At 41.7% G+C, this 27,293-nt stretch overlaps 1 protein-coding gene across 1 annotated transcript in view; it reads left to right on the forward strand.

Moving 5' to 3' along the window:
- The window catches only part of GPC3 (glypican 3), a 463,539-nt gene that overhangs the window by 305,283 nt on the left and 130,963 nt on the right, over nt 1-27,293 (forward strand). Inside the window, exon 5 of the mRNA XM_027534191.1 lies at nt 8,804-8,929. Coding sequence (XP_027389992.1) covers nt 8,804-8,929 — 126 coding nt within the window. The remainder of the gene's footprint in view (nt 1-8,803; nt 8,930-27,293) is intronic.

The following is a 27,293-nucleotide window of genomic DNA, read 5'->3' on the forward strand; positions in this document are numbered from 1 at the left end:
ATCACTGGACCACTGAGAAAGTCCTTGGACATATTTAAAACCATCTCAGGGGTCCTGGCACCAGAGTACTCTGAGAACCATTTCCACATAGCAAAGGGGTTCTTTGGGAAATTTTTGTCTTTCTGCGAAGACGAAATTAAGGCATTTCTCGAGGCCCTTTTTAGCTTCTGTCTGTCCCCTGTCCATTGTTCTCCGTTGCTTTCACTCTGCCCAAACCACCCGAGAAATTAACATTACTTGTTGATCTTTAACTAATGGAAATCTCTTGCATATTGCACTGAAATGAGGAATTTATATAATATTATGTATTATTTATAAATAATACATAAAATGAAACAGAAATTATAATGTTTGTTATATTTGTTTTTATTTACAGAATAATATAAATTACATATATAGTACTGTGTGTATATATGTGTGTGTGTATGTACGTGCATGTATGTGTATATATATATATTTTGTTGTTACTGCTGTTGTTCAGTTCAGAAATTTGGGAAACACCTATTATGTGCCAGTATACACACTGAAAGTCAAAACACAGTCTGCTCTGCCAAGTCAGTCTAATGTGGAAATAGACTTAAGTACAAATAATTTCAAACCAGTTTTATAAGTGCAAAAGAATGTGCAGAGTCTATGGAGGCAGCCAACAGGGGAGGAGAGAGCTCTGCCCAGGTAGAGTGGAGGCTTCATGGGAGATGTGGTGTATTAATTTGTAACAGAATCACATGTAAAGCTTTTTCAAAATAGCACAGTATTCCAGTCACATTTTGAGTTTACTCTGTCAACCTAAACACACTTATAAGTAAATAGGTTTATTAAGATCCTGCTGCCTTCTATCTTGGGCTCTGTGAGATCCATTCCCTTTTGCCTTATTGGGGAGAGCCCTATGGGTGTTGATTCCTCCAGGGAAAAGAAAAAAATTGGTAAATGAGTTCCTGGCTGAGCACCCAGATTTGGCACTTTGTTAAACTCATTTTTGAATTTGTTGCTAACCCCCAAAGAAAAGAAAGGGTAGTGAGAAAAATGTCAAAACCTGTAGACTTGAGTTAAGTTGCAGTCAGGTAGGACTCCTTGGGTGTTGGAAACATGAGCCCACCCCATAATGCTTCTCATCTTTTTTTGCAAACTGAAGCAAAACTGAGATGGAGCCCTTCTTTCTGAATTCTCTGCCGGAATAAGAAAACAAAGCAACAGGAGAGTATCTGATTTCATTTAACTCTCTCAAATAGGCATTGTAAACCCTCTTAGGGAGAGTGGAGAATTGAAGGTTAAGATGCTCTCTTGCTAAATGCACTGCCCCCCGCAATCTGATGTTATTAAGAGGGCTTGTTTGGGCAGTGGTAGCACCTTTGTAAATTTCTCTTTTTGTTCTGCACAGCATTTCACACTGTCCAAAAAATATCTGTGCCTCCAGCACCCCTCACACCCATGCTCCAGGGCCATCCTCTGATAATTGGAAAGGAGCCCTATTGTAGCTTTCAGTTTGTGGAGGTTGTAAGCAAGCTGTCTGAATCTGATTATGAGTTGAAAAGCTCCATTGCCTTATTAAAATAAAAACACACAAAGAAATGCAGGATTCCTTTGGTAGCATTCAGAAATCATCTGTTTGTTTTGTCTGCCCCCAACTGGGTAGTTTGCAACACACAACTAATCTTAGAAATTGCTTAGTTCAATTTAAAGGCGATTTGATAACTCAACTGGTGGTCTAAGTATGGGACTCAGCAATCCTTGGAGATACAAATATTGAAAATATCTGTCATCAGATTTCAACCAGTGAGGATAGGACAAGATGTACAAGTAGGACAATCAGAATAGAAGAAATGATATTTTCACAGCCCTTTCCAACTCGAACATTTTCAGCACATCTCAGATGTCAGTCTGACCCTCCTTTGCTCTAATGAATGTCTCTTTCACCACTTCCCCTATGATACTACTTACCTTGTCATTTGCATATCCCCCCAAAGTTTGGTATTTTATGACATGAGCACTATCTTTCCCTTTTCCAAACACAAAATCTGTAGTTGAATATAGTCCATTCAGCATCTACATACCAAGCTTCTGGCCCAAATGCTAACCCGTGAGAAAGTCACATGGTCCCTCTACCCTCATGAAATTACATCTATGTATTCCAGCCTTCCTTGTCCTGCACTCCCCCTCCTCCCTTTCCTCTCTGACTTGGCCTAAAGGGGCAATGGATTAGGTGACACTAGTAATGACCTAGAAAGGAAAGAACAAAAGCTGATCTCAGCTCCCTGGTCCAAAATCAATGCTTACTCCCACTGCCTCTCCGATTGCTGCTCTGGTTTGGCCGGGCAGCTTTGTAAGCTCAGTGGTGCCTTCCACCCTCTGAACAAAACAAGAAAACATGTCCTGAATGAATCAATGAGTTTCAGATCTGGTACAAGTCATTCTGCCCAAAATAGAACTCTGCTGCTTTCAACATTTGTCAACACCATCTATGTTGGTATAAGGATTAGGCTCTGATAAATAGGAGGAGCTTCTAGCCTAGTTAGGGAGACAGAGACACACAATTTTGATACATTGATGGGTGAGTACCAAAACAGAGCTATGTACAAAAGAATGGCAGCATCATAGATGGGGAAGTTAGCAGCTCTCTTGTGAAAAGGTAACTCTTAAGGTGGGCCTTGAAGGAAGAACAGAAATTCTACAAATGAAAGAAGGAAAAGAGTGTATTCCAGGCAAAGGGAACAGTATGAGAGAAAGTCTGGGCTAGTCTTTGGAATGGTAGAAAATGATAGTTTAGCGTCAGACTGTGAAAGGTTCTCTGCAGCAGAATTAAGCATGATTCTGCATCATTCTAATGATAATTATTTTAGTTTACATGCTTTTTTGTGTTTTCAATTTTTTTGAGCTCGTATTATTTTATATTAAGAAAAAAAATCCTAATGATAAAGGAGAAAAGTTCAAGATCTGCAGTTGGGGATGAAAGGCTGTTTTTATTTGCAGTGGTTTCCAATTAGTGCTGCTTTGATGCCTGGCCCAAGCAAATCATTGCAAGAAAGCCAAGGGAAGCCCCTCCCCCACAACTCAAGAAGGGGACGCTCCTCTTGAGGATGGTGGGAGACCCCAGGGAAGATCACGTGTGCCCATCTGCAACATTTCAAAATAGTTCGTGCATGCAAAGGGGCCCTCTCCTTTAGTTCCACATTTAACACATTGAAGAGACTCTTTTTCCTGAGTAGACTGCTGTGAGCAAGCATTGGGTTTGTCCCAAGCGAGAGCCTATGGCTCCACTATTTATATGTGAAATGATATGTTTGACATGTATGATTAGAATAAAGTGGAATTGGAATCAAAGAACATTCCCTTCAATTAAATTGTTTTTTCCATTCCAGGCGACTAATTGTCCAAAGTTTTTTCTTTTTTTGAACCAGAGACAATTCAGTTGAGCAGACTGCCTTATTTCATGAGTGGAGGTTTTTCTATTGTCTGTCACGTGCTACTAGCACAAAGAAAAGAAATCTGAACTGAGTCACACGTGGGTCATTAGTATGTCAATTTAGTTTTAGGTATCTTTCTTTAAAGAAATAAAATATTCAACTCATCTCCTTCTAAACTTACTAGTATAAGCAGGGAGACAGAAAGTTACTTAAGAAAAGAGAAAAGTAAAATATACTTAGTTCCCATGCCAGAACAAGTGTAGGAAGGAGTGACAAAGAAGAGGAGAAAGAGATGCCCAGTAAACCCAGTAGGCAGTAAACTGCTTCTGTCCTACTCTGCTACTTTGGGGGCTGTGGTGTCATCAACTCTCCATCAGTTTAGAAAGTCTTCTATCCTGAAAAATGTAACGTCTGGCTTTCTTTTAAAAAATCAAAGTTTTTGGAAACCAAGACTTATTTTCTCAGTCTTTTGGAACCGAAAAGCTGTATGTGGGGACTGTGAAGTATTGGCCAGTTTTCTAGATGCGCTAGAGCCCTGCTCCTTGTTCTCATCGAGCAGCTACTGCCTCATCCCGCAGGTCCTGGGGGTTACTTGAGAACAAGCATTTATTTCATCATTTTGATGTTCTTTGTATACCAAACCCACCCTGGATTCTCGGTGGATTCTAATGGGGGTAATATACACTGAGAACCAAAAAGAACTCAGTGAATAGCCTATCAAGAAGAATAGGTTTTAGAGAAATAACAGTAAAACTTTTCTGGAGAGGAAAGTCTACAAAGGAAATATATCCAAATATTAGCAATGATTATCTCTGGCTGGTAGGACTATAAACGAGGGTTTTTTCCTTTCTGCATTTCTATATTCTATAAATTCTCAATAGTGAACATACATTTTTCTTTTATAATGAGAACAAAGCAGCAGAGTTCATTTTCTAAGATGGAAGAAATAGATTTTAACCATTCTTTGCTGCTCTTACCAATTTCTTTTCTCACGCTTCACCCTTAGCTTTTTTTCAAGTCCATCCAAACTGGCTCTTTCCCAGCTCTCCTGACTGTCTCTTTCCACTGTTTCAAGGAGTCTCTCTCTCTTGTAGACAAGCCCTCTCTTTCTCTAAGACATATTTCACCTTGTAGCTTTTCTGGAGTTATGTCTCAATAACAGCTTTATTGAAATATAATCCACACACCATACAATTCATCCATTTAAAATATGTAATTCAGCTGTTTTTACTATAGTCACAGAGTTGTACAACCCTCACCACAATGAATTCTCGAACGTTTTTGTCACCTTCAGAAGAAATCCCATACCCTGTAGCTGTCGTTCCCCAGCTTTCATCTGTCCCAGCCCAAAGCAACTACTGATCTACCTTATGTCTCTCTCCATTTGCCTATTCTGGACATTTCACATGAATGGAATCAATCGTATGTGGTCTTTCATGACTGGTTTCTTTCACTTAGCATAATGTTCTCAAGGTACACCTCTGTTATAGAATGTAGGAATACTTTTTTCATTTTAAGACAGAATAATACTCCATCATATGGAATATGTAATCATTTATCCATTTATCAGTTGATGCACATCTGTCTTGTTCTGCCTTTTGCTATTGTTAATAGTACTGCTATGAGCGGGTGTGTACATGTACTTATTAGGAGTACTTGTTTTTAATTATTTTGTGTATATACCTGTTATGGTAGTGGAATTGCTGGGTCATGTGGGAACGCTATGCTTAACTTTGTGAAAAACCACCAAACTCTTTTCCGCAGTGGTTTCACTATTTTACATTCCCACCAGCAATGTGTGAGAGTTCCAGTTTCTTCACTTCCTGTCTTTTTTTATTATAGTCATGCTGGTGATGTGGTATCTTACTGTGGTTTTGATTTACATTTCCCTGACGATTAACATATCTTTTTATTTAAAAAAATTTTTTAATTGTTTTTGAATCTCAATTCTTTTTTTAAATCGGCATATAGCTGCTTTACATTGTTCTTAGTTTCTGCTGTACAGCAAAGTGAATCGGATATACATATACATATATCCCCTCATTTTTAGATTCTCTTCCCATATAGGCCATTACACAGAGTATTGAATAGAGTTCCCTGTGCTATGTAGTCGGTTCCCATCAGTTATATATTTTATGCATAGTAGTGTATATATGGGAGAAGGCAATGGCACCCCACTCCAGTACTCTTGCCTGGAAAACCCCATGGACGGAGGAGCCTGGTGGGCTGCAGTCCATCGGGTCGCGAAGAGTTGGACACAACTGAGCAACTAAACTTTCACTTTTCACTTTCACGCATTGGAGAAGGAAATGGCAACCCACTCCAGTGTTCTTGCCTGGAGAATCCCAGGGACAGGGGAGCCTGGTGGGCTGCCGTCTATGGCGTCGCACAGAGTTGGACACGACTGAAGCGACTTAGCAGCAGCAGTGTATATATGCCAACCCTAATCTCCCAATCCATCCCTTCCCTCTTCCCTTCCCCCCTTGGTATCCCACCTGATGATTAATCTACCTTTTAAAATTCAACATCAGATTCTTAGACACGAATCCTTATGAAGGCCACCACCACTTTGCTACCAAGTAAAGACCATCCAAACTGCTATACCAGATTAGTCCAGTGATTTACCCAGTCCAATAGCTAGCTAGTCTCTGAAAAAGAGTAACAGGAAAAATATTTAGGGAGAGAACATGGTTGTACTTTCTCATACCCACTTTAACAGATGAAATATTATTTATCTTGTGTATATAAAGTTATCTGGGACTTGAAAAAGCTTAATTATCTTGCATACATAAGTTTATCTGGAATATAATATATATTTCTATAGATTATATATTTATATTCTACAGGCTCATAATAATGGAAATAAATTGCCAAATGGCTAACATAGTAAGGTATTATTCTGTGCCAGGTACTATGCTAAGCACTTTACATGCATTGTCTCATTTAATCATCCCAGCAACCTATCGTTTGCTTCATTTTAAAATAAAGAAACTAAGCCTCAGAGAAGTTTAGTCTGTCTAGTAAGGTTTTCCTGTTAAGTAAGTGAGGGAATAATTGGCATTTGAAACTCATATGAGTTAGACTCCAAAATCAGTGCTCTTAGCTACTACTCCTAATAGGTTTTAAGGGGCTGTCCTGAGAACCCAACCATCATTATATCATAGCTCGTAGATGATACTGTGTTCTAAATTCAAAACAACTAATTCAGGAACAAGTTTTAAAAATACAGTCTCTTAGATCCATCGTGTATGTCCTATGGAGGTAATGAGTACTCTGTGAAGTAAGATGATCTTTTATTTCCCCAGGCTACCTTGTTCAAGTGTCAGAGAGATTCCCTAAGTTCTACAGTTTTAATGAGCCAGACATTATTTACATTCCTATGTCTTTCTTAGACTTTTATCTTGACCCAACCGAGTAATATCTTTCCATATTAAAGTGGGAGGTCTTAGGTTTATCACAGCCCTTCGTCCCCTCAACACTTAGATAGACCCTCTCTGAATCTGCTCCAGTGTGTCAGTGATCTTTATGATCAGCCAAGAAAAAGACTCCAAGAGTTGGGAGGCTGGAAGCAGTTCAGAGTGTTATGCTGAGTTTTTTTTTTTTTTTTTTAACTTCTAGAAAAGTCAAACTGGAAGGCTTTGCTATGAGTTCAATTTTTCTTGCCAGCGCTATGTTAGTGAGAGAGAATTTGGAGGTAGGAGGAGGCCTAAGGGAAACTTTCATTAAAGGGATGGCCATCACTTCTCATAGACTAATAGCCATATTCCATTTCCTCGTGTAAGGAGGGGAATTACTCGGCCTCAGCCTTTAGTCTTTCAATTTCCACTCTTGGGAACCGTATTATTACCTTGTAAAACGGAGCATCTCCCCTATTAGCGTTAATTGAACCCATCTTTTTCCTCTGTGAGAAACTATAATGTTGACTTTTATGTTCAGAGCCCTATACTGAGCCTCTTCACTTTGGAGATTGACGAAGCGCAGCTACCAGGAGTAGGCTATGAGAGAGTTTGAGCATAACAGGAAGTAACTGTTGGGGTATCAGGAGTTATATATGTCTCAATAGCCCTTCCCCAGTTGTTTTGTCCATCACCCTGGCTTTACTGTGATTCGAGCCTTTCTGAAGATGTGCCAAGTATTGTAAGCACGCATTCTCTCTGTCTTCCTCTGAATCATTAGTTGAAATGAGTCGTCTTATGGTAATAAAATGGAAAATGGCATTAAATGCAAGAAAATAATTTCCACCAGTCTTCTTCTTTTAGCCAAATCTGAGAACAACCCCCAGAAGGCATTTCTGGGCTCTCACCAGTGTCCAAATGAGATTCAGGCCTCTAGCTCCTCCAGAGGCCTGTATATCAGGTCAGTCCATTCTTAGCCTGGAGACAATATTGAATAATTACTCCACTGCCAGGAAATTCCCTAGTGAGACTCTAAAAACTTAGTGGAGACTTAAGATAAACTTGGATACAGGAAGTGCTCTTTAATTTCCTTTCTATTGATACTAGAAATATTGCTTTAGAAAATAAAGAGTATTTTACTTTGGTTTGTTTACTACTGGACATCTTTTGCATAGATAGTTTAGTATTTCTTTATAAGCATATACACTTCCCTCCAGTCTATAGTGTCTTATTTTGTGTGTTCATGTACATCTGAAAGAAGATAATAGGCCAAAAATTTTGCGGGGTATTTATGGGTGTGTGTTTATGCATGTTTGCATATATAATATGTTTTCTCTCTCTCTCTGTGTGTCTGTCTCTCACACGCACTCCTATAACATGAAAGCCAGAGCAAATATATAAAATATACTAAGAGCCCTCCCAACCCCCTTATAGGAACCACAATATACAAACAAAGAACAAAGAAACCTTCCTCCTCTAGCAGATGTGAGTTTCTCTGATGACATTGTCAGGAGAATTTCATAGAGCTTATACTGCTCTGAGCACCCTGCGATTCTGATCTGCAACTAATAGCCAGAGTCTATATGGAAAGGGGCCATCTCTAGGGTAATAGCATTGAAAATTACAATCAATGCACTCAATTACACTCAGAAGCCAAAAGATATGTAGCGCTTCAATGTGCCTTGTAATCAGCACCTTTGAGAATGTAGGTAACAGCATCTGAATGAAAAATGGAAGCTGAACGTGTTAGAAAATGGATGTTAGAATTAAATCATCCTCCTGATAGGAATAGCACCTTATATGGCAGGCAACTTTTTTTTCTGATATCATTTTATTGATTAAAAAAAAAACCTAAATTGTGACCTTGTAGCCAAGAATGTCTTTTAAAATCATTTATTGCTCTAATCAGCCTGGCAGAGCCTTTCTGTCATGCTGATAAGGAAATTAAACTTTCCTCATACTGGGTTTACTTGCGTCTTATGCACAGATGTTTTGTTTTTCTTTCAGGGAACTAATTCAGAAGTTAAAATCTTTCATCAGCTTCTATAGTGCTTTGCCTGGCTACATCTGCAGCCATAGCCCTGTGGCTGAAAATGACACTCTTTGCTGGAATGGACAAGAACTCGTGGAGAGGTAATCTTTTTTGAATGTTAAATATAGCAGTATATGAGAAATACTCATCATATGCTCATCTCAGGCTTAGTTATGTCTTCTCTCCATTAATTTCATGAGAAAAATAATAGAAAAAAACATACACACGAACATCTATGACATGGCACATGCTGTCTATAACTTACAGCCCTCATAGAACTTACAAACTTTGAAGCGCACAGAGAACTATGGATTCAGGTACATTTTACAAATGGTAAGCATAAAGCAAGTCTTTTTTCTGTGGGTCTTTGGCTTCTTCCACCTTCTCATTATGTGGGCCCTTATTGATTGATTGATTTAAAGAAATCATATTTGTACTAATGGTCGTTATTTATGAGAATGAACTACATATCAAGCACCATGCTAAGTGCTTGTATGTGTTAACTCTCTATCCTTATGTCAATCCTATGAAATTGCATTATTTCCCCCTGTGTTATAGATGAAGATGGAGAAAAGAAGAAAGGGGAGGGAAGGAGGAGTACCATTTCACATCATTTTTATTGAAATGTTTGATTCTTTGAGTGTTTCTTAGTATTATCTGTACTAACATTTGTCATCTCTGAAGAATTTGCTAATCGCTGGAAAGGAAATAATATGTATTCTTTTTCAGCAAATATTTACTGAGCATTTTCTAAGTGCCTCTCATGTAGAAGTAAACAGAACAGGCAAATTTTCCTATCCTCAAGGAGCCTTCATTCTAGCGGGTTAGTGATATTCCTGACCGCCATTGCTTTGTATGTGTAGAAAATGGCTTACAATTAAAGAATTAAATCAGGAGGGTAAAATGCTTAGGAAACTCCATAATGGGGTGGATGAACATGCTTTCAAAAATGTGCGTGCAAGGGGTAGCATGTTGTAGAGGGGAGTACAGAAGAGACCTGGGTGCAAGTTCTGAATCTTTCACTGGCCAGTTGTTTAACCCAGGGCGAGTGACTTGAGGCAAGAACTGAGGTGGTTGGGTTAAAGCAGCACTAGTTCCAACAGTCTGTGTGTTTTATCTCCTTATCCACTCATTCATCCATACCTTCAACATTTAGGTTTTGAGATTGATGTTTATGATTATGTTTTGAGATACTGTGCATTAGGCATTGAGGTGGGTGCTAGGGGTATGAAGATGAACAAGATGACAGGCAAGTTACTTGCTTTGAAGACCTTTACATTCTAGCAGAACCCAATATCCAGACATAGGATAATTAATAATGATGCTAAATGGAATTAATTAGTGGTGTAATGCCATGGACGGAGGAACGCTTTGGAGCCACATGAACTTGGGTTTTCATCTCAGCTCTGCTACTGACTCGGTGTGGTCTTGGGTGAGTCACTTCACCCAGCAAGTGTCAAGATCCTCTTCTGTAAGAAAGGGGTATCTCCCAGTATTGTTGTAACTAGCAGGTGAGATAAAGCCCCTAGCAGGCAGGCACATACTGGAAGCTCAGTTGGTGTTAGTTCTCTTCTTTCTACCTTCCCCCACCACCCCTCCTCTTCCCAGGGCAAAGTAGAACATAGGCCTGAAAACAGCTTGTTTCTCAACTAAGCTTTGTACTGACCTGGAACAATGGGAATGGGGTGTATATTATCATGCTAAAGTTTCTATCAGGTGCTGAGTAGAATCATGAAAATGTATCCAACTGTTGTGGCATATTCATTTAAATTATCAAAGAGAAGCAGTTGGTATTTGGCTTTATAAAAAGCAGATGCTTTAAAACGGGTATGCTGTTTAGTTGCTTAGTTGTGTCCGACTCTGTGCGACCCCATGGACTGTAGCCCGCCAGGCTCCTTTGTCCATGGAATTCTCCAGGCAAGAATACTAGAGTGGGTTGCCATTTCCTTCTCCATTAAAACAGGTATAAATGATACCATATTTCAAAAAGAAAATTCCCACAGGTTCAGTATGTGGTTCTTACGTAAACTTGATGAGAAACCATCCCAATAACTTACCCACTGGTATATTAAGATGGTGGAAAATGAACAATTTTTCATTTGTTTTGAGCAGCATAACCATGGTTTTTTAAATTAAAAAGCAAATTTTAGTTTATACTTATTTACTATTGTAATCATTCATTCATTTACTCATTTAACAAATATTTGAGTGCCTATTATGTATCAAGCACTAATATTTGTTTCCTCCTTGTTGTGATCATTTAGAGCAAATGTTGTCACCGCACAGAATATATCTTCTGATATATCAGATGATCCCGTTTTAGTTACTTCAAAACAGTTTCTTCTTAGGCAGTCCTATGTTTTTTGAATTAGTGGGATTTTTAAAAATTGAATTTTACTCATATAAACTATTCATGTTCGGTATACTTTCATGAAGGATGTTGTCCTGAAACTGAGAAAATCATTTTCTATCAAATGGTGGAATCCAAAGCCTGCTAACTTTGAATGAGTCCAGAAGTTAACCAAGGGGGCACTTTTGCACCATGAAAATAGCTCTGCTAAACAAAAACTTTTCTGTTTAATTTGCCAGCTTTTAATATCTTAGGATATTGAACAAAATAATAAATATTATAGTATGGAGGGAAGCCATTATTTCAAGCTCTTATTTGTTACTTCTGCAAAACCTATTTTTTTCAAAGCAACTTTTATTGTTAATATATATGATGCAGAAAATGAAGGAAGGAAGAGAAAGAAGGTGGGAGGAAGGAAGGAAGTCAAATGTTATTTGTAGACAGAATACGGGTAGTGTAATCCAGGAAGTGCTTCTTCCATGGTTGGCAACCTTGGCTTATCATTAACCTGTACTTTAATCACTGACCTAATGCAATGATTGGAGAAGGAAATGGCAACCCACTCCAGTATTCATGTCTGGAGAATCTCAGGGACAGAGGAGCCTGGTGGGCTGCCGTCTATGGGGTCGTACAGAGTTGGACACGACTGAAGCAACTTAGCCTGCATAGCATGCAATGCAATGATGAGAGCAGGAAATAGTCTTAAACTAGGTTTTTACCAAATTACTCAAGAATATACATTTAATAATATGAAGTTCTGTAGCCTGAGCATATGTGTGCCCTCTCTTTGCACCATTTATGAAGAGTAGCCTTGAGCTGCTCATTTAGTCTTAAGTAACAGTTGCCACTTCATATTGTCAAATGGGTTGTGACTTTGTTATCTTTATAGGTTGGGTTTGTGTTCCTTTGAAAATATTTTACTTTAAATCAAGAAAATTAATGAAAATCAAGGATCCCGAAAAAGAATAAGACTTGTCAGTGGAGACACATGATTAAAATGAAAATATTGATGTTAAAAATCCATATCAGCTGGGTTATCATAACTATTTATACCCTCCCACTGTGGATCTACCTATTTCTCAACTTTTAAAAGTCAAACAAGTCACTGTCTCTCTGAACAGAGCCATATCTCACATCCTTTCAGTTTTTGTCTCTTCTGAATAAAATTAATCAAACTATGCAGGAAAAGAACGTTTTCACACATCTAGTCTCAGGGAGTACCACGTAAGCATCATTTGTCTTCTCACCTCCCCCGCCCTCCACCTCCTCCCCATCTTGGCTGGAAATAAATATTGGCTTCCAGGATTTCACAAAGAAGTCTTCAAATTAGCAAGCTTGACTCATGTGAGGTATACTCCATCATGAGAACCAGCATGTATCCTTCAGGCAAAAACCTCCTACCATTGCCAAAGGCAGAAAATCCTCCATCTTTTGCCTTTGTAGAAGCACAGAGAATTTCAACTAGAGAATCCCTGAGACCAAGATAAATATAAAGGTGCCCACGGAAGAAAGCTAACACTGGGCTTAAAAACAGCTAAATGTAGGCTTTGCCTGCAATGATGCTGAAAATACCTGTATGAAGAGTGAACAATTTAGCAAATACATTCTCAAGCACCTTTTTAGAACTGTTAGGCCAACTATCTGGCTGAAATTTTCATTCTTCTTTTAAACGGTTTGATACCACGTAAGCCCTGTTTTATTATTTAATCGTTTATTTTGAATTAGCATGAGAGAAATTATTTGAACCTATACATATTTGAAAACCTTAGAAAAAATGCTGGTTTTTCCATTTAACATCTGGTAATTCAGGTTCCTTCAACAAAAATTGAGCACTTAGTATGTACTAGGCCCTGTGGGGCATCAGTGATAGGTATTAGAAGCCAGTGCCTGCCCCTGCTGAGGGGTTTCCAACTCAGTGAGGAGAAAAATAAGGGAAAAAATCAGCCAGCCTTTTTTCCTCAGCAGTCCAGAGAGAGCTCCCCTCAGAGGTGTCAAAGCAGAGGTTCTACCCATCTGTATTGGGTATCTTTTCCTGCATAGTTCAATTAAGTTTATTCACAAGAGATAAAACTGAAAGAATATGAAATATGGCCTATAGAGTGACAATCACTTTGACTCTTTAAAAGTTGAGAGATCTGTGGATCCATAGTGGGAGGGTATAAAATGCTATGATAACCCAGCTGATACTAATTGATATTTTCTTCAGCATCAATTTTTTCATTTTACTCAGGTGTCCCCACTGACAAATCTTATTCTTTTTCAAGATTCTTGATTTTCATAAATTTTCTTGACTAAAAGTAAGGAATTTTCAAAGGAACAAAAACCCAACCTATAAAGATAACTATGCATGCTTGTGTGTGTGTGTTGAGGTGAAATTCATATGATATAAAAGTAACCATTTTATGGTGTACAATTCAGTGGCATTTAGCACATTCACAGTGTTGTACAATCAGCACCTCTATCTTGTTCTAAGACTATATCATCACCCCAGAAGAAACCTTGTACCCATTAGCGGTCACTTCCCATTCTCCCCTTCCGTCAGCCTCTGGCAACTAACCAACTGCTTTCAATCTCTAGATTTACCTATTCTGGATATTTCGTATAAATGGAACAATTCACTTAGCATAATGCTTTTTAAGGTTCATCCAAGTTGTAGCATGTACCAGCACTTCTTTTCTTCTTATGGCCATATAGTACATTTTGTTTATCCAGTCATCGGTTTTCCACCCTTTTTTTTTTTTTTTTGGTTGCACTGAGTCTTTGTTGCTGCGCGTGGGCTTTCTGTAGTTACAGTGAGTGGGGACTACTCTAGTCGCGGCGTGTGGGCTTCTTATTGCGGTGGCTTCTCTTGCTGAGGAGTACAGCCTCAGTAGTTGTGGCATCCGGACTTAATTTGCCCCGTGGCATGTGAATCTTCCTGGACCAGATATCAAACCTCTGTCTCCTCACTGATAGGCGGATTCCCATCACTGTACCACCAGGGAAGTCCCTCCACCCGTTTTTATGTTAACCCTGAGCAACTACCGCTCTGGTTAGGCTTTTCCCACCCCCTCTGAATCAGCTTGGCTCACGCTTAACCTTGAGGATAAGAGAGCCAAAGCTTTAGGTCTTCCATCCTCATCATCCTTGAGCAGCATTCCTGTGCTAGGCTCTCCTCCACCTGTCCTCATCTCCATGGGCCTTTGCAGTCATTCTCCTCTGAGTCCTTTTTTCTCAGCGTTGTATATATACTCAGCTGGCTTCTCCTACAGTCAGCATACCTCCTACAGGAGTTTCTACTTCCCTGGTGACCTTGACGTTCATCCATTCCACAGGTACTTTGTGCTTTGTGGCACGATGCCTCAGTTCCCTCTCTGACCCAGTCCTAGCTGGTTTTGCTGCTCCTCTGCCATGTTGTTGGCCTCCATGGGCCTGGATCTAGATGTCAGCCCCAGAATGTTTCTGTTCTCTTCTGGCTAATAGATCTACATAGCCACTTGTGTTCATTGTGGATCAGTATCCATTTTGCACTTCCTCAGTATGATGCTGGGACTCTGGGTGGAGTACACGGGGCACCTGGCATTAGAGAATAAACTCCATGAGATCCGCAGGGTCACACTGCAGTGAAGGCACGTCCTCTGCCTCTTACATAATCTTACCTTCCACTTCACCTGAGAGACTATAGACACATACTCTTACTGCGAATTTTCCCTTGTTGCCACTGATCAGACAAGTCTTCCAATGTTTATAAGGCCTCTCCAGGATTTCTCTACTTAATTGGAAAGGCAGAAGCAGGAATATACAAAGCAATTATTTTACTTCTCGAGTTTTGTTCTGGTCTCGAAACCTTCTGAATGCTTCAGGAAAGTAGGGTAATGAGACTATTTTTCTTCTGCTGGATTGGAGGGATAGACTGTGTCATAGCAACAAGTGGGAATGAATGTGAGAACCATTAACACCCAATTTCTGACATGTACAAAATAATTTTTTTTAATTGAGATGAACAAAATGGTTGATTTTGGCTGTATATGCAGGAAAGATGAGGGAAAATAGTTGATTCTGTTTTTATAATGCAAACTGTTTTGAGGATTTGAGGTAGGGGGAGGGGCCAATTTGTAACACTAAAAGGTTTTTCACTGGTTCACAGAGCAAAACGGAAAGACCTTCCAGAATCTTCAATCTGGCAACGAATGATTAATTGTAGAAAAGACCTATGTGCCGAGTGTATAGATATTCAGACACAGACATTTGCACAGCTCATTCCAATCACATCAGAACAGGCCAGCAGAATGCAGCAGTTGCTACATATAGCTCCCACACTCTCATGCTAAAGTAAGTTATTATTATTGTTTGCCTTCTGTTCGTTTAGGATTATGTTGTAGTTTTTGAAGGCTCAAGGCCGTATACATAGAATTTTAAATATGGTATAGCCAGTGAAAACCCCGATGGAGAAGCAAATATAAGATTACAAAAAAACAGAGCCAAGAGGAAGTGGGCAGAGAAAAGAAAGTAAACAGTGGATCATGGAAATAATATTGAGTGATATTGAGTCAAGTCCTAAAGTCATTTGCTTCTGAGCTGGTTTAGGCACAAACCAGACTAAACTCGTGCTGAAGCCAGGGCTTATATCTCTTCTCAGCAGCCCCTGTTGTGGTGCCTGGAGGATTATAATCTGAGGTGCCGTCTTCAGTATCCCAGCTCTTCTCATTGCTAGTTCTTCCTCTGCCTCCTATCCTGCAGGAAGCTCTGCTTGTGAAAGGCTGGTAGGAGGGAGAGAAGAACAAATAGGGATTTGGTTGGTTTTCCTTTTTTTTTTGACCAGGAAAATATTATTTTGTTTGGAGCACTGTCTGCCTCCACGTCTTCTCGGTCCCCTTCAGACATTTTTGGATTTCATTTTATTCAATCTTCCTGGAAGCAGAAACATGACTCTTGACTTTTTTCTGATTTGACTGTGTGTCCTAGAATGAAAGTACTGAGGTATAGCTAGTATGGCAGCTTACATTCTAACTTGCTTTAGGTAAACATAATTGCTCATGGAAAAGTTTGGAAGGAAAAATAGATTACATAGAAAATGGCTTAACTTGGTGTAGCATGAAATATTTGTGTCAGTGAAAGATTTTTATAATCCTGATAAGGTAAGATAGATACATTTGACATGCACCCCCGTGCAATAATTCCTCTAAGGGCTTAGATTGGCATATTCTCCATCATATATTTATTTCAAAACTTGCCTCTAGTGACAGCTATTTTTCAGGACCTACTCCATGGCAATACAGTGACATTTATCCCTTAAGATTATAGTGTCACATACAGCAGCTCAACCTGCAGAATTGAGTGAGAAAAACCCAGCTTATCCTAGTGACTAACAGCATAATATGGTCTGCCACATTCAGGATGGGCTTGTCAACTGTCAGGTCTAAAGTAGTGAGAGGAGACACCCTCACGGCTCAGCACAGATGTCTGTAACCACCTGTTGAAGGCTGGATGACCTATTCTTGAAGCAGTGTGTGCCCTATTAGTACTTAGGCCAGCCCCACCCACGCTCAGTTGGATCATCTCATTATAAGAAGAGCATTTGGGCCTTCAAGACAGGACCCCACACATCCATACCCTCACCAAACCTATCTCACCACACAGCTTCCTCTTTGAAATGTGATTCTGAAGGTGGAGTAAGGCCTGTCTCCTATTACGGTCACTGCTCCATGCACTGCTCCATTTTTGCTTGGAAGGCTTAGGAGATGGATCCATGAAGGACTATAATTGCTTTTAAGAAATTATTTATTTAACACATCAGGGCTTCTATGTGCTTGAGGTATTATTGCCTCCTTCAGAGTAGGCAACTTTAGTAGGTCATGGACTGACTTCACTGAGGCCACCAGTCCTCAAAATATTTTTTGACTTCTTCTTTAGGAAAGGGTCCCTGATAGCTCAGTTGGTAAAGAATCTGCCTGCAATGCAGGAAACCCCGGTTTGATCCTCTGGAGAAGGAATAGGCTACCCACTCCAGTATTCTTGGGCTTCCCTAGTGGCTCAGCTGGTAAAGAATCTGCCTGCAGTGCGGGAGACCTGGGTTCGATCCCTGGGTTGGGAAGATTCCCTGGAGAAAAAGCCTTGAGGTCATATGGTCAGTTTCCCAGTCTGCAAGCTGTTGGTGTTCAGCCCATTGATCATCAGTGATACAGACGGAGAATTAGAGAAGGCCCTGAGAGGTTAGGATGCATGAGCCAGGTGATTGGTGCGTGTCTGGAAGAGTGAGTACAGTCACTAGAATGATACAGGTGAAGGTTTTAATCTTGGTTTAGACATTGACTGTGTGCTTCTGGCAGGTCTTTTAACAGCACAACCTCTTCCCTTATTTTGAGATGGGCATAATTGTACCTGTTCTGCAGGACTGTTGTGAAGGGGTATGCTGACACATGAGTACGTGATTGCTGTTGTTAATATTGGCACATCATTAGGGTGTGGTTGAACAGGACAGGTAAATGTCCAGGGCCAGGGTGAAGAGTTGTAGGCCATTCTTCCTGTCAAGGCACACTGGATTTGGGGTAAATATCTGTAAGTCTTTTGGAACCACACTGTTGAATGGGGAGGCTGCTTAAGCTGCGTTATACCATTTGGGATCTATTTGGGGTAAGAGGATAAAAGGAGCTGTGTATTTCTTGTGACACTTAAACTGATTTTACATAGACTTTCCAGAGAGGCACTCCAGAAATGTTTTAAGTAACGTCAGAATCGCTGATGGTACCCAACATAGTTTTGGCTGTATACATTCTGATTGATATTTATTTACAAATTTGAAGTCTGCCATTGCTTTCTATTCAGTGCTCTGAGAGCACGTAAGGGAGGTGGCGAATTGACTGAAACAAGGCTGCTGGGCGGGACAAGTGCCCCGGCCTTTTCTGTCTGAAGTGGACAGTCAATCCTTGAGTGATAGCAGTGTTGCTTCATCAGAACGCCTTTGACTGACACAAGCAGAACCTGCCTGAAACATTTTCATCCAGGTGCTCTGACCCAGAAGAGTTATTTCTGGCAGTCACTGAGCATCAAGAAAATGGACTCTTGAGACTCCGAGTTTGAAGGACAGGCAGAGGCCTGTTAGGGGAGCCTCTTGGGAGGCTCTTGCCAGTGGCTCTGCTCTTAGACCCCTCTGGCTGCCTTATTGTTGGGGCTGCTGTGATCGTGCTATAGATTTTACCCGCTGCCGGAAACGATTGGCAGGTGCCCCTTCTCTACTGCCACTGGCCCCAGTTCTTGCCCCAGGGTAAGCTTTTGGGGGCTCCCTTGCAAGAAACTCAGCTCTGCAGGTTTTTTTTTTTTTTTTTTTTTTTTGCCCTTTACCACCTATACTTAAGTGAATGCAAAATATTGGCTGCGTTTCTCTGGTGATTTTTACTAATAAAGTCAAGTAGTTAGGAATTAACAAAAAGCACCCAGAGGCAAATTGCAAAGTTACAGGGCAATTGTAAAAAGCCATGGGGTAGTTGTTTCAATGCATAGCTTTCGGATCAGCAAGCCTGGGTTTGGATTTCTGCTCCAGTAGGTATTAGCTCTTTCTCTTCTCTGAGCCCATTTCCACATCTGCCCAATGGAGTTAATAATTTCTACCTTTAATGAATTGTTGACAGGATTCAGAGAGATTGTGAATACAGAGTACAGTGCCCGAAACACAGTAGGCCCTTAAGAAATGGTAGCTGCTATTGCTGTTTTTCAATAAAATGAGCCTATAAAAATGGTCCTTCCCATTCTTTACTGGAAGAGACATGGAGCTCTGCATGACTTTAATTCCCTTCAGTGATCCATTTCTGAAGTCTTTTACCAACAAAGGTCCATATAGTCAAAACTTTGGTTTTTCCAGTAGTCATATATGGATGTGAGAGTTGGACTATAAAGAAAGCCGAGCACTGAAGAATTGATGCTTTTGAACTGTGGTGTTGGAGAAGACTCTTGAGAGTCCCTTGGACTGCAAGGAGATCCAACCAGTCCATCCTAAAGGAAATCAGTCCTGAATATTCATTGGAAGGACTGATGCTGAAGCTGAAACTCCAGTATTTTCCAACCTGATGTGAAGAACTGACTCATTGGAAAAGACCGTGATGCTGGGAAAGATTGAAGGCAGGAGGAGAAGGGGACGACAGAGGATGAGATGGTTGGATGGCATCACCGACGTGATGGACGTGAATTGGAGTAGCCTCTAGGAGTTGGTGATGGACAGGGAAGCCTGGCGTGCTGCAGTCCCTGGCATTGCAGAGAGTCAGATACGACTGAGCAACTGAACTGAACTGAACTGAACAGGGAGACAGCTTCACCCACTTCCTCTCATCTTTATCTTTGTTTTTTCTTCCTTCTGCAAAAATGTTAAAATCCTCACCCTTGCCCCTGTTCAGCACAGGTGGTGGGCATTTGGGCCCACTGCTGATAAAGTGAGAGTTAATTGCATCTATGGGTATGTCCTAGACTAGACTGCCTACCTTTAATATCTTGTTTCATAGCAAAGGCCGTTTCAACGGTTCCACCTAGAACTTTTTAACAGTGACTCATTCAGGGAATCTTTCTATTTTACTTGCGTTAGAAACCAGGAAGGGTGAGGTTGCAGGGCAAATCTAGTTGCCCAATTCTCTGAAGTCCTTTCTGTCACCCTTGGGTTAACCTTTGTGGAAAAGGAGAGAGGTCATTAAAATCAGTCATGATTGCCCAATTTCTCAAGCCAATGAATGTTACTTTTTTACGTGAGTGTGCCTTTGATCCTTGGATTTGTCGCCTCTGTAATGAAGTTTCATTTCCCTCTGAAGGAAAATTTACTTTGATTTGTAGCTCCGGTGTCACAGGAGCTTCTACATTTTGCCCCCTGGTATTTTAGTGGTCCACGTGTCTCTGAATGGATGGATCTTAAGCCACCATAGTTTGAGTTACTCGGTGGCCCATTTTGTCCCCCTTCTTGCTTCTGGACACAGCTTCAGGCCCAGAGCTGGGATAAGTCCCTCTTGAAAGAGAGCCAGAGTGAGCTGGCCTCACCTGAGGTCAGGGTGCACCAGCCTTGGGTCCAACGGATGTGTAGAGGGTTATGCTACACAAGAACTCAGGCTGGGGACTTCCTGGTAATTGAGTAGTTAAGCCTCCGAGCTGCCAGTACAGGGAGTGAGGGTTCGATCCCTGGTCAAGGAACTAAGATCCCACGTGCCATGCAGTGTGCCCCCCGCCAAAAAAAAACTCAGGCTGAAAAGCTTAATGACCAGGACCAGAAAAGGCCTGAAGGGGCCAGAAAAAGCTGTTGCTGTGGCCTGCCCCTCCTTATCCTTGACTCAATGGCATCCTCTGAGGAGCCTGAATCCCCCTGCCCCAAGCCCAGTCTAAGACCCTCAGCACATAGGTGTCCCTCTGGCACATCTCCAGTGAGCATGTTTTATCTAATCTCCCACTAGAAGACAAGCCTGTGTCTTCTCTATGTATCCTCCCTGTTTAGTTGTACCTGCCGTAGAATTGACTCTCTATACTGTTGAATACTGTTGAATTCAATAAATGAACCAACAAACATACTTGTTGGTAACAAACCTGAGTACCAGATCCAGCTTGCTCATGGTATATGTGTCTGCCTTTGGACAGGTTTACTTTAACTCTATGTTTCATTTCCTCCTCCTATGGAATGGTGAAATTAATGCTTCCCCTGCTGACCTCATGGGGTTGTAGTGAGCCTCCAGTAAGCAAACGCACATGAAATATCTTTGAAAATTGTGAGGCGCCCTCCATTTACTAGGTGTTAATGTAGAAAAGTGCTTCCCAAGTGGCTCAGTGGTAAAGAATCCGCTTGCCAATGTAGGAGATGTAGGTTTGTTCCCTGGGTTGGGAAGATCCTCTGGAGAAGGGAAATGCTGCCCACTCCAGTATTCTGGCCTGGAGAATTCCATGAACTGTATAGTCTATGGGGTTGCAAAGAGTTGGACACGACTGAGTGACTTTCACTTCACTTCACTTCAGGAAGATCATCTGGAGAAGGAAATGGCAACCCATTCCAGTATTCTTGCCTGGTGGGCTGCAGCCCATGGGGTCACAAAAAAGTCAGAGACAACTTAGGGACTAAACAACAAAAATGTAGAAAAGTAGATCAGACACGGAGGGAAGTTTTACCTTGAATAAATGGCATTATGTGTTGGCTAATTAGCATAGCATTACTGGACTCTCTTTATGAACACACAGCTTTGAGCATCTTCCTGAGTATCTCTCTGTCTATGCATCTCTCCAGAAAGAGTACTTTAAAAAAACTGGGGACTTCCCTGGTGATCCAGTGATTAAAACTTCATCTTCCCATGGAGGAGGGGTTCAGTTTCAGTCCCTGGTTAGGGAGCTAAGATCCCACATGCTTTGCGGCCAAAAACCAAAACATGACACAGAAGAATATTGTAGCAAATTCAATAAAAACTTAAAAAATAGTCCACATCGAAAACATCTTTAAATTCCTTTTTTCCTTAAGCAAATCCACCTATTCCCACAAACTTCTATTTTTAAACAAGCCATTCCACAGTGTTGAATAAACTGATTGGCCCTGCTTAAGGAGATACTTTGGGGGATTTGTAGCATCAGTTTAAATTAATGAAAAGTCTCAGTGACAGACTTTTAAAATAAATGCAGCTTTATTACATTCAAGCACATATAACAACACCACTGGGAATAGAACTTGAAGAAAGCCTGCGTCGGAGAATCAAAGTGAACAAATAAGGATCGTTGATAATGAGGCTATTGTGCGAATGTCCTGCTGAAGACCAACATCCTCAAACGGGCTAACGTACCCCTGATGAAACCCATTAATTTTAGAAACTCTTCCCCTGCTCTTCATAGATACGATGAAAGTCCAATTAAAGCCCCCTTCACATGGCTTCTGGATAACCCAGCTTTTCCAAACCCCAGCGGATGGCATTTAGCTGGAGTGCTCTGTCCTCTGGTTATAACATAGTGATCCTGAACCGCAAACACCCTCTGGCCCCTATGGTGATCAGCTTGGTCAGGTTGGCCCAAGACTTTCTAATTTGGGCACAGAATGTCCCAAGTCCTGGGAAATTTCTCAGTCTCGGGCAAAGAGGGACAGTTGGTCATCTCCTGGCAACTATGCCCTCAGGAGCATAGGGAAAAGGCACCACCATAGGAGGTTTACACTGGATGGTTGAAGTGTTGCTGGGGAACTGCAGATCTGTTCGGCTTTCAGCCATCACGGTTTACCTTCTCTTACCTTTTCTTCCCTGAGGCATTCTGAAACCTTCTCTCTTCCCTTTGCCCCCTCTAATTCCTGTCTGAGCATGCAGTGAAACTTCAGAAAGTAGGACTGAGTGGAGGTGGCATAGCCCAGGGGTAGAGCATTTGACTGCGGAAGGTAGGACTGAAACAGTGAAAGTCTTAATCAAAAGAATGGCTAACATTTCTATAGTGCTTCTCATGTGTGCATTAAGTAAGTTAATTCTCACCACAGCCTTCTGATCTGGACGTGATTGTTGTTCTGTCGCTCAGTTGTGTCCAACTCTTTGTGACACCATGGACTGCAGCACGCTAGGCTTCCCTGTCCTTCATCATCTCCCAGAGCTGCTCAAACTCATGCCCACTGAGTCGCTGATGCCATCGACCACCTCATCTTCTGTCGTCCCCTTCTCCTCCTGCCTTTAATCTTTCCCAGCATCAAGGTCTTTTCCAACAAATCAGTTCTTCACATCAGGTGGCCAAAGTATTGGAGCTTCAGCTTCAGCATCAGCCCTTCCAATGTATATTCAGGACTGATTTCCTTTAGGATGGACTGGTTGGATCTCCTTGCTGTCCAAGGGACTCTCAAGAGTCTTCTCAAGCACCACAGTTCAAAAGCATGAATTCTTTGGCGCTCAGCCTTTTTTATTGTCCAGCTCTAACATCCATACACGACTACTGGAAAAGCCGTAGCTTTGACTATACAGACCTTTGTCTGCAAAGTAATGTTTCTGCTTTTTAATATGCTGTCTAGGTTTGTCGTTGCTTTTCTTCCAAGGAGCAGACATCTTTTAATTTGGTGGCTACAGTCACCATCCACAGTAATTTTGGAGCCCAAGAAAATAAAAGTCTGTCACTGTTTCCATTGTTTCCCCATCTTTTTGCCATGAAGTGATGGGACCAGATGCCATTGTCTTCGTTTTTTAAATGTTGATGTTTAAGCCAGCTTTTCCACTCTCCTCGTTCACCTTCATCAAGAGGCTCTTTAATCCTTTTTGCTTTCTACCATAATGGTGGTGTCATCTGCATATCTGAGGTTATTGATAATTCTCCCTGCGACCTTGATTCCAGCTTGTGCTTCATCCAACCCAGCATTTCTCATGATGTACTCTGCATATAAGTTAAATAAGCAGGGTGACAGTATACAGCCTTGACGTACTCCTTTTCCTATTTGGAATCAGTCTGTTGTTCCATGTCCGGTTCTAACTGTTGCTTCCTGACCTGCATACAGATTTCTCAGGAGGCAGATCCGGTGGTCTGGTATTCCCATCTCCTGAAGAATTTTCCACAGTTTGTTGTGATCTACACAGTCAAAGGTTTTAGTGTGGTTAATGAAGCAGATGTTTTTCTGAAATTCTCTTGCTTTTTCTATGATCCAGTGGATGTTGGCAATTTGATCTCTGATTCCTCTGCCTTTTCTAAATGCAGCTTGAACATCTGGAAGTTCTCAGTTCATGTACTGTTGAAGCCTAGCTTGAAGGATTTTGAGCATTCTTTGCTAGCATGTGAAATGAGTACAATTGTGCAGTAGTTTGAACATGCTTTGGCATTGCCCTTCTTTGGGATTAGAATGGAAACTGACTTTTTCCAGTCCAGTGGCCACTACTGACTGTTCCAAATTTGCTGGCATATTGAGTGCAGCATCATCTTTCAGGATTTGAAATAGCTCAGCTGGAATCCCATCACCTCCACTAGCTTTGTTGATAGTGATGTTTCCTAAGGCCCACTTGACTTCACACTCTAAGATGTCTGGCTCTAGGTGAGTGATCACACCATCATGGTTATCTGGGTCATGAAGATCTTTTTTGTATAATTTTTCTGTGTCTTCTTGCCATCTCTTCTTAATATTTTCTGCTTTTGTTAGGTCCATACTGTTTCTGTCCTTTATTGTGCCTGTCTTTGAATGAAATGTTCCCTTGGTATCTCTAATTTTCTTGAAAGGATCTCTCCTGTTGTCTTCCTCTATTTCTTTGCATTGTTCACTGGAAAAGGCTTTCTTATCTCTCCTTGCTCTTCTTTGGAACTCTGCATTCAGATGGATATATCTTTCTTTTTCTCCTTTGCCTTTGCTTCTCTTCTTTTCTCAGCTATTTGAGAATAGCTCAGTCAACCATTTTGCCTTTTTACATTTCTTTTTCTTGGGGATGGTTTTGATCAGTGCCTGTTGTACAGTGTTATGAATCTCCATCCATAGTTCTTCAGGACATGATTATTACCCTCATTTATTGATGTGGTTGAAAGTGAAAGTCACTCAGTCATGTCTGACTCTTTGAAACCCCATGGCGTGTACAGTCCATAGAATTCTCCAGGCCTGAATACTGGAGTGGGTACCCTTTCCCTTCTCCAGGGGATCTTCCCAACCCAGGGATTGAACCCAGGTCTCCCGCATTGCAGGCAGATTCTTTACCAGCTGAGACACAAGGGAAGCCCCAATGATATGGTTAAATAACAACAAAAGCCACGGCACTATTAAGAGAGATGGGATCCGAAATCAGGTAGTCTATGCTGTCTTGTCCACGACACTGCCTGTCACATGCTTGGCTTCTCTTCTTCCTGTTCTTGATGGAAACCCTGATCTAAGCTTGTTCTCCTAGTCCAGCACACTTGGGATAGGTGTTCTGTCTGGCTTTTCTTGGCCTGTGCTGCTAAATTCTATCCTTCCCTTGGTCTATCCCCAGTCCTGGCCCAGGAAATTGCAGTTCTTTTTCTGCCTCTTGCACCATGCTTCTCAGCTTTCAGATTTTCTCAGGGCTGGAAGGTGGTATCCCCTGGGAGAAAGAGCCAATGACCTTCACCTCCTTCTGAGGCCAGTATACCATGGCTCCTATGATAACACCATTACCTATGAATGTGAAGCCCATGCAAGTAGAGACCCCTTTAGCCCTAGACTGGAAGTCCAGCTTGGCTCTTAACTCTACCACAAACTGGTTTGTGTGACCTTGGGCAAGTCACTGACCGCCAGTCTTCTATTTGTAAAATGGAGTTAGACAAGATGACCTCTAAAGCTCTTTCCAGCTCTAACAGTCCATGAGTTTCAATGGCAAGGATATTTGAGGGAAGGGGGGAGTCTGAATGGAGGAGGATTGCCCTAAAGCCTCCTTGATGACATTGAATATCCAGTTCTTTCTCTGATGGCTTCCCAAATAGACCAAAGTGAAAGCAATTGAAAAGGAGCCCCGGGGTGTAATCATTCTCATTAGAACAGATCCTTCGGGTATCTTTGGGGCTACAGGGGGGGCAGGTAGGTTGGCTGATTGAGATGTCAGAGTACTCAGTTTCTGATATTGGAGAGTTTGGGGTGAAATTAACATAATTAAGCCTTAAAGAAATTGCCACCCCCATAGCACCACACGACCCCAATGGAGCTTCTGAGCAAAAGAAATAGAATTCAGTGTCTGTTGCTCCAAATAATATTTGACACAACCACCCAGAATGAAAATGAGAAGCCCTCAAACCACAGAGCTCTATCAGTGTGGAGAGAGATCCATGGAGTGGAGTGCCAGGGGCTGAAGGGCAGGTCAGAGCAGAGGGATACAAAGTGGCTGAGCAAACCCAAGGGAGGGAGACAGTTCTCTCTTTGCTGAAACCCTCCGGGAGGGAGGGAGACAGTTCTCTCTTTGCTGAAACCCTCCGGGCTAGAGAGCTAGGGTAATTTTTGACCTAGCTGTCCTTGTGTGCATTGCTGTGAGCTTTTATTAAGTATTTATGTAGCAGTTTATATTTCACCAAGTGCTTTACAATCACTTTTATTTGGCTGAGTAAAGTTTTCCTGGAATCCCATCTACTTTATGATCAGGAGAGGCACTTCTCGTTTGCTTAGCACCACCCTGCACACAGCTGCACACAATAGGCCCCTTGTTCTGGCCGGAGAGCAGGTGCAAAGAGTCGAGGACCTGGAGGCACCTGCCAACTGCTGGGGAGGCTGGAGTAGGGGTGGTTTACACTTCAGTTCACCTTTCCTTCCCTCTGTTACTCTTGAGTGTTATTTTATTGCTGGTGACTAGAGAGCGGCCGTGCCAGACTTGGGCCCGCCAAGGGCAGAGCTGTTCTGCTATTGGCAGTGGAAGGGCCGGTGGCTCTAGTTTGGTTCCTCTGGCCATGCCCACCATGGGCACCGTCTTCCACCAGGGGAATACTGGAACACACTTCCACCAGAGTGTTTCCTTCTGCTCCCCAGGGCCGTGACTGCAGCCTGCATCCTGGGGCTCTGGGACCGAGTTTAAGAGAAGGCAGCAGAAGTGGCAGTTCTGCTTTCTTCAGGCCAGACTTTTTAGTGTCCTTGGGCAAGTCTAACACCTTCGTCTTGCTAGTTTCATCTCCTCTCCATCAGCCACAGAGGCGCCCTCTGCTGGCTCTCTGGGTGTCATGATGGAGGCCGGTGTGTGTCCTCAGCTCATGAATGGTGGGCTGCACATTCTCAAGCATCTTAGTTTGCAGGGAAATCCCACACAGTCACTAGTTGAAGATTTCATTTTCTGAGGACCAGATTTGCCAAAGACCAAACCAGAATCTGGTCTGTGAAGTCCAAACTGGGGATAGTGGGCTTTTAGAACACTGGACAGTTCAGTGTCTCTAACTCCTAGAGTTCTGTAACAGCACAGAGCTGCATAGATGCTTAATAGGCAAGTGCAGAATAGAAGGTATTTGCATTCTGTACTGACATGTGCTAAGTCGCTTCAGTCATGTCCAACTCTTTGCAACCCCATGGACTATAGCCCACCAGGCTCCTCTGTCTGTGGAATTCTCCAGGTAAGAATATTGGAGTGGGTTGCCATGCCCTCCTCCAGGGAATCTTCCCAACCCAAGGACTGAACCCAGGTGTCCCACATTGCAGGTGGATTCTTTACCATCTGAGCCACCAGGGAATCACATTGCTTAAGGTTGCCGCTGCTGCTGCTAAGTCACTTCAGTCG

This window comes from Bos indicus x Bos taurus, chromosome X, assembly GCF_003369695.1.
Source record: "Bos indicus x Bos taurus breed Angus x Brahman F1 hybrid chromosome X, Bos_hybrid_MaternalHap_v2.0, whole genome shotgun sequence".
NCBI lineage: Eukaryota > Metazoa > Chordata > Mammalia > Artiodactyla > Bovidae > Bos > Bos indicus x Bos taurus.